Source organism: Periophthalmus magnuspinnatus, chromosome 18, assembly GCF_009829125.3.
Source record: "Periophthalmus magnuspinnatus isolate fPerMag1 chromosome 18, fPerMag1.2.pri, whole genome shotgun sequence".
Taxonomy (NCBI): domain Eukaryota; kingdom Metazoa; phylum Chordata; class Actinopteri; order Gobiiformes; family Gobiidae; genus Periophthalmus; species Periophthalmus magnuspinnatus.
This window is the reverse complement of record NC_047143.1, coordinates 26,322,340-26,335,967: the sequence shown is the minus strand read 5'-3', so window position 1 is coordinate 26,335,967 and position 13,628 is coordinate 26,322,340. Positions and strand designations below refer to the sequence as shown.

Here is a 13,628-nt window from a genome sequence, read left to right as displayed (position 1 = left end):
GGCTAAAGGTCAGAGTTGGGAGGAGAGGAGGGCTAAAGGTCAGAGTTGGGAGGAGAGGAGGGCTAAAGGGAAGAGTGAGGAGGAGAGGAGGGCTAAAGGGGAGAGTGAGGAGGAGAGGAGGGCTAAAGGGAAGAGTGAGGAGGAGAGGAGGGCTAAAGGGGAGAGTGAGGAGGAGAGGAGGGCTAAAGGGGAGAGTGAGGAGGAAAGGAGGGCTAAAGGGGAGAGTGAGGAGGAGAGGAGGGCTAAAGGGGAGAGTGAGGAGGAGAGGAGGGCTAAAGGGGAGAGTGAGGAGGAGAGGAGGGCTAAAGGGGAGAGTTAGGAGGAGCGGGGTTTGACCAACCAAATATCACAGGGCTGAATGTAGAGACACGCTCAGTTTTAGACGAGCTGTAAATGAAGCTAAACTTCAGAAAGCAGGAGCACGACGTGGACGTGTAGGGACTGTGCAAAAATGATCCTTTTGGTGCTCTTCAGTTTGGGGATGAGGGCCAACAGCATTAGTGCCTTTTTATCCTAATTTTCCGTGTGGTAATAAAGGCTTTTAACCATTTTTGTCATTTCTGAATGTCTTTACTTAGTGTTTGAAACTGTAAACTGACTTTGTTTGGACTGAAACGGCAAAAAAGATTGACTGGGAACAACATACATGGTTTAGAAGATGTTGTGCCAGTCAAACTTTTACTCAAAATACTTACTACCGCCAACATTTCATTTTTGAGCTGTTTGTTTTATACCACACTGTAACCCAGGCTCTCGTCAGTGGCCGTACCTTTATGTCTGACTGCTGTGTGCTTTTCCTATAAACTACAGCATCGAATCGAACTAAACTGGACGTGTAATGAAATGATTAAGGCTTTACTGATGCAGACGTATGCTTTAGTACACTTATTATGGTGGCATAGTTGTTCCGAGTGCTCAACGTGCACTTTAATCCATTAAGGGGCACAACACAGAGATTAACCCACATCCCGCTGCCGTGACGTTGTTTCCACTGCATCTTGGTATGAAAGCGGGGCATTAAATAACAGAAGGGAAGCCGTGTGAGTCTATGCCACCCTGTACGCCGTCATGCGGTAGTAGTTTTGACTGTGGCTTCGTGCGGCCCACACCAGCAGAGCAGCAGACATCATGTGGAGAGGGGAGGAAATCAGGGCCAAATACAGGGACCAGCCCAAGGAGCCATCCACCTTATCTGGAAGCATTGATACTCGGTGAAGTAGATCCATTCCGGCCAGATAGCAGCACACTGTGGCCAAAGTGCACAGACCTGAGGAACAAGAAGAATATGAGATTAGACTGGAAATCATAATAATTATTAGTATAAAAGGTCAATGTTCAAATCGGAAGAAAGAAAAAATAAAACACTATGATGCAGAAAAGGTCTTAGACTTCCATCCCAAACTACGACAAACTGCTCAAACTTAGATTTGACTTGTTTCAAAGTGTTTCTCAGTGGTTTTATTGAATTTCTTCTAGTTTGTCAGTAGGAAAAAATGTGTTTATCCCATTGGCAGGAATAAATTTCTTATTCCGAACAAAATGATATGGAAATCAGGTTTCATCATATTTGGCTTTTCCATTTGAATTTGAATATCGATTTAGTGCAGATTTCTATTTCTTGTTCAGAGTAGTCCACAAATAAAAACACATTTTGCTCACATATCTGCTTCATAAACAAAAACAAAGCTAAATGCTTTGGTCTTACCAGCAATTAAGTGAAACACTCCTATGGCCAAGGTTGGGGTGAGGCTTCGGCACAGACAGGCACAGAACCCAATGAGCGCTGCTAAAACGATCAGACCCAAAGACACCAGAGGTAGAAGGAACTGGCACCTCCACAGATCTGCACAAACACAATACGTTACATAGACGTTACATGTCTGCCACTCAGTTAAACACTTGACTGTATCTTTAAGAGGCACATGATCTGATGAGACGCACAGGTGCGCAGCAGGTCCTCTCCACTGTTGTGATTGCCCGGTTCTTTGTACTTGGGTATAAACTGCTGAGGCAGAGTGAAGCTTCGGCACTCCAGGACAAACTTGGTATCTGAAAGAGATCACGTCAAGGACACATGTCAAACACATATATGCACTAAACAAGGAGGAGCTAAGTGCTATGCAGCTTATAACGCACGACGCAGAGTCCAAGATCCCACGTAAAATGACACATCTAAATCATGTTTTTATTGTGAATATGTGAAGATAAACACAAGTCCTTGACTCTTTACTGTGAGTGGGCTTGCATCTCCACAAACCTGACTGTTACTTCATCCTCGTCTTCCTCCTGCTTGTTCCTTTGGCTGTAATATTCCCCATGTGGCATAAACTCATCTGAAGTATAGTTTTACGGTTTGAACCTTGCTGTTTTGAATGGAGAACCTTTAAACAGTTCATTTGTTACTTCACAAAAAATGTTCAAGAAAACAAAGTTAACTCAGGCCTCCATGTCAGCTCTGCCTACCTAAGCAGGCCTACTGTAGACAGGATTTTACAGAGAGGCCTACTGCAGACAGAGGAGAGCCTACAGTTAAACCTATATTTAGACTTCTCAAGTAGGCCTATGTAGGCTACATTTACATGAGCGACTGTAAATGAGCCCAGTCCGTAGGGTCCTGTAGTGTCACAGTGTCCTACTTACACGTTCTTGTTCCTCTGGTAGGACAGGCTTTGTGTTGACTCTGAGTGTTTATCATTTTGTGGAGGGTTTGGGGAGTCAGTGTTTTGTCCTTTTGTCTCCTGTGAGGAGCCTGTTCATGTTTGTTTTCTTTTCTTTTACAGTTTAGTTTGAGAAATGTCTTTCCTTCTTTGGAGGTTACTTCTATTTGAAGTAGGGCCTAGCCTCACTGTAGGCCTACTGTAGAGCCCTGAGTGTGCCTGGAGTGTGACAGTCTCACCTGGATCCTTGAACCAGTGCGCGCTGGACGGGACGGACACGCAGCGCCACCACAGGCCCACGGTCCCGTTGAGCCTGAACAGAGTGTCACTGTAGGTTTTCTCGTCAAACTCTCCGTCCATAAACTCTTCGTAGAGCGCGCGCAGGTCGGACGCGTTGGCCTCGCGCGCCGCGGGGCTGCTGTACAGGTACCAGTGCTGCGTCCCGAGGGCCACGCACAGGTACACGGAGGCCAGGAGGCTGAGCACACAGGCGATCACCAGGGCCGTGGCGAAGCGGTTGTCAACCATGATTCATCAATCCACCGTCTAACGGACTGAACGAGAGCAGGAATCGAGTCTCAGTATTGTGCTAAACAGAGCCTGTGTTTCCAAGGCTAAATCCTCACAGTCGCTTTGTCATGGTCAGACACGCAGGTAAAAACACTCGGACCTGACACAAATAACACTCCACAGCCTCCACGGACCTGCAGCGCGCGCTTAAGCCCCGCGGCTCCGGGACCATCTGTCCCCGTGTCCCACTTCCACAGATGAAGCTCAGCTTCAGCAGATGCGCCGCTTCGTCTGTGCAGCAGCACAACACGAAGGAGAAGTGACTGTTTCAGTTTGTGTTCGCCCTGTCCTGTTTAGTCTGTTCTTTATGTTTCTAAACTGCTCTGTGGACGCTTCCTTTAGCCACTTCCATCGAGCTGAACACTAATCCCTGCTTTTTCCTTTTCCGGTTCCTTTAACATAAAAGCCATTTCAGTGTCATTTTTTCAAAAACAAATCAAAGAGTCTAATGTGTGGAGAAAAGAGCAGAGCCTGTGGCATCAGCTCCTGAACAAACAGATGATGAACACACATGTGAATAAAACATGGACATGAATAATGTCATGAATAACAAAAGGAAACGCGTTTCTCTCTTTATTTCAGCTGAATTCTTACAACAAAAACACAACACGTGAGTCCAGAGTCTGACCCAGTGTGAGACTAGACCACATGTGCTCAGTGCGCAGGCGCGGGGCAGAGGGGGGAAGAGGGGGGCAGAGGGGGGGCAAGAGGGGAGCAAGAGGGGGGCCGGGGCCCCACTGGGGACCACTAACAGGATTTTGACACAAGGGACATGCAGAATGTGTGGTCTTAAAACAGGTTAACCCCAACTGTGCCACAAGTGTCATTATCATAACGAATGCCCCTCTCTGAACCTTGGAGAGCTATAATTAAGAATTTAATCAGCCCCCTAATTAATGGACTAATGCAAAAGTACCTAATTTTTCAACTATTTACCATTACCATGAGTGGGGTCTGGGGTCACCATCAGAAATCTCCCCTACGGCGCCCAAAGGGTCAGGGCTACAGGGCTTAGACCACAGGAGGTGTCTGAGGTGTTGAGCCTCACAAACATGCACAGAAAAGACTGAAAGGAGGCGGCCTAGGGCCGAGTGCAATACTCCTACTTCACTGAACACCTGGTGGCCTCCACTAGCAGTGTGTAACTAGGCTGATATTACAAAGTAAGGGATTACTGTAATCAGATTACTTTTTAAGTAACACAATAATGTAAGTGAATATTGAAAATGTATTAATTATTAAATTACAGTTATTTGTCCCAATGACCTTTAGTCACCACCAAATGTGTGGGGTAATCCACAGATCTGTGTCGTGGAACAGTAGAGCAGATAAACGAGTATCACGACGTGTCATCCTCTGGTGTCGGACGCAGATCAGCAGGAGCCGTGTGCCGTCTTTGTTTTAAGTGTATTTTATTTACCTTATTTTAGTGCATGTGCTTATTTTTATTTGATGTTAGATTATTATTAGTCTTTGTTTTATGTTGCCAAAGCAGGTTCCTACTTTGTGAAGTTTATTCACTGACAATGGCAGTAAAAACTACTCTGATTCTGAACTAAAACATCACAAATGATTGATTGATTTATGGAGCCCTGAGCGACGCTTGAAATGAGGTTCACAGAGTTTCATTCGTGTGAAGAGTTCATGAGTTATGAGTTAGTTCCTGAGCTGTTTGTTTCCTTTTTTCAAAGTAAATTAAAGTAATAATAAGTAAATAACTTTCAAAAGGAGCCAGGAGCCTAATCAGTAGTTGGTAATCAAATGACTTTTGCGTTTGTGAGTACGGGATTAGTCTGGGAATATGGGACGTTTTTGGAAAATAGACATGATAATGATCACACAAAGGACTGAGAAACGGCCCAAACTTGGTCATCAGTGACATTTACTTTAAGTGCAGATAATAATAATAATAATAATCATAATTAAAACTGCAAGCAGTGATAAAGGCCCTCGCCACCCCTTGGGACCGCGGGGAACACGCTCCTGCATTTCGTTCTCGCTTACATTGCCCCTCCCCCCAAAATCAGCGTCTCAGTAATACTACTCTATTCAATTCAAATCAATTTTCAATTCATTTATTTTTGTAACGCCCAAAATCACAACAACAGTTGTCTCGAAGGGCGTTCATGTTTTGGTTGATGGGGGAAACCGGAGTACCCGGAGGAAACCCATCCAGACACGAGGAGAAACATGAAAAACTCCACACAGAAAGGCCTGGGCGACCCGGGGATCCAACCAAACCTTCTGCTGTGAGACATGAGCCACTCAGCCACCGAGATATACACACAAAAACAAAACAACAGGAAAAATCAGACAAAACAAGAAAAATTGGCCAGACGAGGAGGAGGAAGACCAGACGAGGAGGAGGAAGACCAGACGAGGAGGAGGAGAGGCAGGCGAGGAGGAGGAGAGGCAGGCGAGGAGGAGGAGAGGCAGGCAAGGAGGAGGAGAGGCAGGCAAGGAGGAGGGGAGGGTCCAGCTGTCATCGGGGCATCTGAAAGAGATACACTCCACAGGGGGAGTGGGACAGGGGACAACATGTGAATAGCATTGCTGATGAGAAAATAGGGCAAAGCAGAGGATAGTGCTCAGGTTGCCATACTTCCCCCAGCTAGTTACTCCTACTGCAGCCTGTCTTATCCCGGGTTTTAATGTCCCTAACTCCCTCACTATGTAACCTGGTCTATACCGAAGAGGAAGGTTTTAAGCCTGGTCTTAAATACAGAGACTGTGGGGGCCTGTTTAACATCAGCAGGGAGTTGATTCCATAGCACAGGAGCTTGGTAACTGAATGCTCTCCCTCCCACTGTACTTTTGGACACTCTAGGAACCACTAATAGTCCTGCATTCTGAGAGTGGAGTGCTCTGTTTGGCTGGTACGGGACAATAGCATCTTGCAGATAGGATGGGGCCATACCGTTTAGGGCTTTGTATGTCAGGAGGAGGACTTTGAATTTGATTCTAAGCTCGACAGGAAGCCAGTGCAGATATTTTAGTACAGGACTGATGTGGTCTCTTCTTTTAGTTCCTGTTAGGACTCTGGCCGCTGCATTTTGGACCAACTGGAGGCTCCTTATAGTACTTTATAGTACTTTATAGTACTTTATAGTACTTTTGGGGCAGGCGGCGAGCAGGGAATTACAGTAATCAAGTCTGGAAGTAACAAATGCATGGATGAGTTTTTCAGCATCGTTTTTAGGTCAAATATTTCTGGGCTGTGAGTGAGAGATTTTGATCAAATAGGACTCCAAGATTTTTTACAGTAGGGCTAGAAGCTATACTCACATTGTTGAGTGAGATTATCTGGTCCGACAGAGAATCTCTTTGACCTTTGGGACCAACGACAATGACCTCTGTTTTTTCAGGATTTAAGAGCAGGTAATTCAAGGTCATCCAGGTTTTGATGTCCTTCACACAGGCACTGAGTTTATCTATTTGATCAGTCTGATTTGGTTTCATTGATAAGTACAGCTGAGTGTCATCAGCGTAGCAGTGAAAATTAATGCCATGTTTTCTGATAATGTTACCCAATGGCAACATATACAGAGTAAATAGGATTGGACCAAGCACAGATCCTTGTGGAACACCACAGGCTACTTTAGAACAGGGAGAGGTGCTCTGGTTTATACTAACAAACTGGTACCTATCTGATAGATAGGATTTAAACCATTTGAGGGCGGTCCCTCTGATTCCAATATTCATTCCAATTAGACCATTTATGACATTGTCACCCCTGCACGGTTGAAAATAGAGGTATGTTTTCATTGGCTTTCTTGCTCAGCATGATGAGAGGAATATGTGTACCATATTTCAATGGTCTATGACCAAGTAATTATTTTTCATCCCAGTTAACCAAAACCCATGTATTTCAATGAGAAATGTCAGATTTGCCATGGCAACACCTTTGAAAATAGAGGTATGGTGTCGTTGGCTTTTTTGTTCAGTATGTCAATAGGGATGTCCATGCCAAGTTTCAAATGTTTGTGATAGTAATTTTTTGCATACCATTAAAAGGTTCAAGGGGGCGCTGTGGAGCAATGTAATGTTTGATATTTGTAAATTGCATGTCTATGCACTCAGATCAAGATTTTGAACAAAACGTATATTAATGCCGGAAAATATGAAACTGCATGTTTGAGTTACGGGCCATTTAAAACTTCAAAAAAAGTCTTTTTTCTTTGCAGGCTGGACACACCCACATTTTATGATGTAGAAAAATCCAAGACAGCTCCCTATAATCCCACATGGGAATTGAGTTTTCGTTAACGTTCAGGGGGTCAAAAATGACTTCTAAGCGGTAAGTATAATAATAATAATGGAAACGCATTTTCCACCCATTATTTTTCTCCTAAACCATAACAGCTACAGTCATGTGACTTTCTCACATTGTGCCCCGTCACAAATAAGGGCCCTGTGAATTTTTTCACACGTCCACGACAAATCGATTGTCTTCTATGAATTTTTGAAAATGAAATTTGAAGAGGGCGCTAGAGAGTCATTTTGTGAGAGAGTGCCTTGATTTGCATACCATTGCGTTCAGCTCACAAATGTACATAAACGCTGTATTAGCGTTTTCCCAACAAAAAATGTGTGAAAGAAAAATATTTTTTTGAAATATTCCAAAATTTGTGATTTTGTTGAAAATTCACCCTGACCACACCCAAAGTCATAATCAAAATGTAATTGATAATTTTTAATCACACATTTAGTGGGATTTGACCAAATTTGAAGTGTTTGTGATGAAAACTGAATGCGAGGGTGTGCACTTTTGTCATTCCCGGGTTTGATCCAATATGGATCAAACCCGGGAACATTTTAGGGCGGGGCCATAATATCATTTTTGTCTTGTCCTGACATGTTCTATTTTTTGATGTGAGTTTCAGATTTTTACGTTGACTTTTTTCCGAGTCGGGCTCCCATTGGCCCCATGAAAATCAAAGTTTGAGGTGGCGCTACCGAGTCATCTTTTGTTATTTTTTCTCGGCGTCTTTTGTGACAATTAGAGCTCGTCGAGTTCAAATTTTTGACACCACTCACTGCCACGTCGGGGCGTGTTTACTACTTGTTTTTTGCCATTTTCCGGGTTTCGGATGCGGTTTTAATGAGTCCCTCGCCGGGACGTTGTCCCAAGCTTGGGCCTAATAATAATAATAATAAAAATAATAACAATGACTATTATTATTATTATTATTATTATTATTATTATTATTTATGCTTGTATTTATTTCTAAGCTAAACAAAAACCCATACAAAACTGACAGTGCCATGAGTAACTCAAAAAAAACATGAATAAATATTGCAACAAGTTGTTAATAATATTTTTTTCCTTTATTATTCAAAGAGATAACAGGCCTTTTCACATACCTTAAATAATAATAACAATGATACAGAAATAAGTTTATAGTTGGAGTGGGTAGCAGCTTTATGAGGTGTGATGATAAATGTGTGGATGGTGCTAGAGTCTATACACGGAACAGTAGAAAAGAGACAAATGTGATGAAAAATGTATTGAAAAAGCTGATCTTGAGGGTTGCTCCACTTGATCCTGCAACACATTTAATATTTTAAGATTTATTCAATGGTCCAATATTTTCTTTGTAACCAGAAATAAAATAATTAATAAATTACCCGTTGTCGGGGGAGCTGTTGTTGTTGTCGGGGGAGTTGTTGTTGTTGTTGGGGGAGTTGTTGTTGTTGTTGTTGTCGGGGGAGCTGCTGTTGTTGTTGGGGGAGCTGTTGTTGTTGTTGGGGGAGCTGTTGTTGTTGTTGGGGGAGCTGTTGTGGTCAAATTTGCAGCAGGTGTAAAAGCTGGAAAAAAAAAACATGAATTAAAATAAACACATTTATTTGTGAGATTGTTGCTTTACATTGTTTTGTTATACGTACAGGTCACAACAATGCTGCCAAAAGTGCTGTTTCCACTCTCGAGAGCCTGAGCAAGATTGGCTCTTGATGGAAGATTGGCAAGAGGCACCGAAGATGGAAATGTAATTGTCATTTCTACATCAGTGGCACTGACTCTGATTTGTTGTGCAGATTCCCTGTGTTCAAAAACATCAAACAAAAACAAACACTGAATATATTAGAATATGAAGTCGCATGAACTAATTATTATGAGCCAACGTCATGTGTGGAATAACATCAATGTGGAACTGTAGTGTAAATATTAAGCTCAATGTTTAGGATCGGATAAATGGTCAATGGCTTTGGAATATTCACCAGTAATAAATAAAAAATAAAAACAGTTGGCTTAACTCTTACTTAAATCTGTTTGCACTGCATGTGGACCCTGGAACTCCATAGACTTCGTCGAGTTTTTCTTTACACTAAAACAAAAATATTGCATTATTTTAACATATTTCATATGTTATTCTGAAACATTTTAAGAATAAACAGATGTACTTACATTTCTGTCTACTCGGATTTTAAGATTTTTAAATTCTTCACTGTTACTGTCTGCATAAGCAGCACGATAGGGTTCAAACTTCAAAGTTCCTTCTACTTCATAATTTGATGTTGTGGCTGGGGAAACTGTTGTGTTTGTAGGGGCAGCTGTTGTGTTTGTAGGGGCAGCTGTTGTGTTTGTAGGGGCAGCTGTTGTGTTTGTAGGGGCAGCTGTTGTGTTTGTAGGGGCAGCTGTTGTGTTTGTAGGGGCAGCTGTTGTTGGAGCAAATGTTGGGGTCTGGGTTGGCGCAGGTCTAAAAGCTGGAAAAGAAAACATTAATCAAAATAAAATAATTAATTTGTGAGATTGTTGCTTTACATTGTTTTATTACACATACCGGTCACAGCGACATTACTAAAAACAGTATTTCCGCTCTCGAGAGACTGAGAAAGATTGGCTGGTGATGGAAGACGGGCAGCAGGCACCGAAGAGGGAAATCTAATTGTCAGATCTACATCAGTGGCATTGGCTCTGGCTTGTTGTGCAGAGGATCTGTATGAAAAAAACAAATTAAATTAAAACACAACAATTAAAACATTAAATTGTAAGTCACATGAATGAATTTAATTTGAATTATGAGCCAACATCAACTGTGAAATGAGGAACTGCATGAATATTGAGTAGATTGCCTCATGTTTAGGACAGGACAAATGGTGAATGGCTGTGGACACCAGTAATTAAAAATAAATAAAGAAAACAGCTGGCATATCTCTTACCTAAATCTGTTTACACTGCATGAGGAACCTGGAACTCCATAGGACTCATCGAGTCTTTCTTTACACTAAAACAAAAATATTTCATTAATTTCTTCAAATTAACTGTCACATTTTCAGAATACACAATTTACTTACATTTCGTTCTGTTCTGCCTTTAAGATTTTTAAATGCTTCGCTGTTAGAGTCTGAATAATCGTCTATGTAGGGTTCAGAAGACAAAGTTCCTGAGACTTCATAATTTGATGTTGCGGCTGGGGGCGCAGCGGTTGTTGGGGCAGCTGTTGTTGTCGTTGGAGTAACTGTAGTGGTTGTTGGGGCAGCTGTCGTGGTTGTTGGGGCAGCTGTTGTTGTGGTTGGAGCAACTGTTGTGGTTGTTGGGGCAGCTGTTGTTGTCGTTGGAGCAATTGTCGTGGTTGTTGGGGCAATTGTTGTGGTTGGCGCAGTTGTAGTGGTTGTTAGAGCAACTGTTGTGGTTGTTGGAAAAGTTGTTGTGGTTGTTGGGGCAGCTGTTGTTGTGGTTGGAGCAACTGTCATGGTTGTTGGGGCAGCTGTTGTTGTGGTTGGAGCAGCTGTTGTGGTTGTTGGGGCAGCTGTCGTGGTTGTTTGCACAGCTGTTGTTGTTGCTGGAGCAGCTGTCGTGGTTGTTGGGGCAGCTGTAGTGGTTGCTGGAGCAGCTGTTGTAGTTGTTGGAGCAGCTGTTGTTGTCACTGGAGCAACTGTCGTGGTTAGTGGGGCAGCTGTTGTTGTGGTTGCAGCAACTGTCGTGGTTGTTGGGGCAATTGTTGTTGTGGTTGGCGCAGCTGTAGTGGTTGATGGAGCAGCTGTTGTCGTTGGAGCAACTGTTGTGGTTGTTGGAAAAGTTGTTGTGGTTGTTGGGGCAGCTGTTCTTGTGGTTGGAGCAATTGTCGTGGTTGTTGGGGCACCTGTTGTTGTCGTTGGAGCAGCTGTTGTGGTTGTTGGGGCAGCTGTCGTGGTTGTTTGCACAGCTGTTGTTGTTGCTGGAGCAGCTGTTGTAGTTGTTGGGGCAGCTGTTGTTGTCGTTGGAGAAACTGTCGTGGTTGTTGGGGCAGCTGTAGTGGTTGTTGGGGCAGCTGTTGTGGTTGTTAGGGCAGCTGTCGTGGTTGTTGGGGCAGCTGTTGTTGTGGTTGGAGCAATTGTCGTGGTGGTTGGGGCACTTGTTGTGGTCGTTGGAGCAGATGTTGTGGTTGTTGGGGCAGCTGTTGTTGTCGTTGGAGACACTGTCGTGGTTGTTGGGGCAGCTGTAGTGGTTGTTGGAACAGCTGTTGGTGTGGTTGCAGCAATTGTCGTGGTTGTTGGGGCAGTTGTTGTTGTGGTTGGAGCAACTGTTGTGGTTGTTGGGGCACCAGTTGTGGTTGGAGAAACTGTTGTAGTTGTTGGAGCAGGTGTTGTGGTTGGAGCAACTGTCGTGGTTAGTGGGGCAGCTGTTGTTGTGGTTGTAGCAGCTGTCGTGGTTGTTGAAACAGCTGTAGTGGTTGTTGGGGCAATTGTTGTTGTGGTTGGCGCAGCTGTAGTGGTTGTTGGAGCAGCTGTTGTTGTCGTAGGAGCAACTGTAGTGGTTGTTGGAACAGCTGTCGTGGTTGTTGGGGCAGCTGTTGTTGTGGTTTGAGCAGCTGTTGTGGTTGTTGGAGCAGCTGTTGTGGTTGTTGGGGCAGCTGTCGTGGTTGTTTGCACAGCTGTTGTTGTTGCTGGAGCAGCTGTTGTAGTTGTTGGGGCAGCTGTTGTTGTCGTTGGAGAAACTGTCGTGGTTGTTGGGGCAGCTGTAGTGGTTGTTGGGGCAGCTGTTGTGGTTGTTAGGGCAGCTGTCGTGGTTGTTGGGGCAGCTGTTGTTGTGGTTGGAGCAATTGTCGTGGTGGTTGGGGCACTTGTTGTGGTCGTTGGAGCAGATGTTGTGGTTGTTGGGGAAGCTGTTGTTGTCGTTGGAGACACTGTCGTGGTTGTTGGGGCAGCTGTAGTGGTTGTTGGAACAGCTGTTGTTGTGGTTGCAGCAATTGTCGTGGTTGTTGGGGCAGTTGTTGTTGTGGTTGGAGCAACTGTTGTGGTTGTTGGGGCACCAGTTGTGGTTGGAGAAACTGTTGTAGTTGTTGGAGCAGGTGTTGTGGTTGGAGCAACTGTCGTGGTTAGTGGGGCAGCTGTTGTTGTGGTTTGAGCAGCTGTCGTGGTTGTTGGGGCACCTGTTGTTGTTGGAGCAACTGTTGTTGTTGGAGCAGCTGTCGTGGTTGTTGAAACAGCTGTAGTGGTTGTTGGGGCAATTGTTGTTGTGGTTGGCGCAGCTGTAGTGGTTGTTGGAGCAGCTGTTGTTGTCGTAGGAGCAACTGTAGTGGTTGTTGGAACAGCTGTCGTGGTTATTGGGGCAGCTGTTGTTGTGGTTTGAGCAGCTGTTGTGGTTGTTGGAGCAGCTGTTGTGGTTGTTGGGGCAGCTGTCGTGGTTGTTGGGGCAGCTGTTGTTGTGGTTGGAGCAGCTGTTGTGGTTGTTGGGGCAGCTGTAGTGGTTGTTGGAACAGCTGTTGTGGTTGTTGGGGCACCTGTTGTTGTCGTTGGAGCAGCTGTTGTGGTTGTTGGAGCAGTTGTCGTGGTTGTTGGGGCAGCTGTTGTTGTGGTTGGAGCAGCTGTCGTGGTTGTTGGGACACCTGTTGTTGTCGTTGGAGTAGCTGTTGTGGTTGTTGGCGCAGCTGTCGTGGTTGTTGGGGCAGCTGTTGTGGTTGTTGGGGCAGCTGTTGTTGTGGTTGTTGGGGCAGCTGTAGTGGTTGTTGAAACAGCTGTCGTGGTTGTTGGGGCACCTGTCGTTGTCGATGGAGCAGCTGTTGTTGTTGGAGCAGCTGTCATGCTTGTTGGGGCAGCTGTTGTTGTGGTTGGAGCAGCTGTTGTGGTTGTTGGGGCAGTTGTTGTGGTTGTTGGGGCAGCTGTTGTGGTTGTTGGGGCAGCTGTCGTGGTTGTTGGGGCAGCTGTCGTGGTTGTTGGGGCAGCTGTTGTTGTGGTTGGGGCAGCTGTAGTGGTTGTTGGAACAGCTGTTGTGGTTGTTGGAGCACCTGTTGTTGTCGTTGGAGCAGCTGTTGTAGTTGTTGGGGCAGCTGTCGTGGTTATTGGGGCAGCTGTTGTTGTGGTTGGAGCAGCTGTTGTGGTTGTTGGGGCAGCTGTAGTGGTTGTTGGAACAGCTGTCGTGGTTGTTGGGGCACCTATTGTTGTAGTTGGAGCAGCTGTTGTTGTTGGAGCAGCTGTCGT

At 44.7% G+C, this 13,628-nt stretch overlaps 1 protein-coding gene and 1 long non-coding RNA gene across 2 annotated transcripts; both read right to left on the bottom strand.

Moving 5' to 3' along the window:
* Positions 1 to 901: 901 nt before the first annotated feature.
* Positions 902 to 3,270, bottom strand: LOC117386336 (claudin domain-containing protein 1-like). Its single transcript, XM_033983685.2, has 4 exons — positions 2,897 to 3,270; positions 1,942 to 2,049; positions 1,706 to 1,843; positions 902 to 1,267 (listed from the first exon to the last, which is right to left on the bottom strand). The coding sequence occupies exons 1-4, from the start codon at positions 3,183 to 3,185 to the stop codon at positions 1,047 to 1,049; spliced, it is 756 nt and encodes a 251-aa protein (XP_033839576.1). The 5' UTR covers positions 3,186 to 3,270; the 3' UTR covers positions 902 to 1,046.
* Positions 3,271 to 8,947: 5,677 nt separating this feature from the next.
* On the bottom strand, positions 8,948 to 9,685 carry LOC129457095 (uncharacterized). Its single transcript, XR_008649081.1, has 4 exons — positions 9,634 to 9,685; positions 9,489 to 9,553; positions 9,114 to 9,268; positions 8,948 to 9,035 (listed from the first exon to the last, which is right to left on the bottom strand). It is a non-coding gene; the product is annotated as an uncharacterized LOC129457095 (long non-coding RNA).
* Positions 9,686 to 13,628: the final 3,943 nt, after the last annotated feature.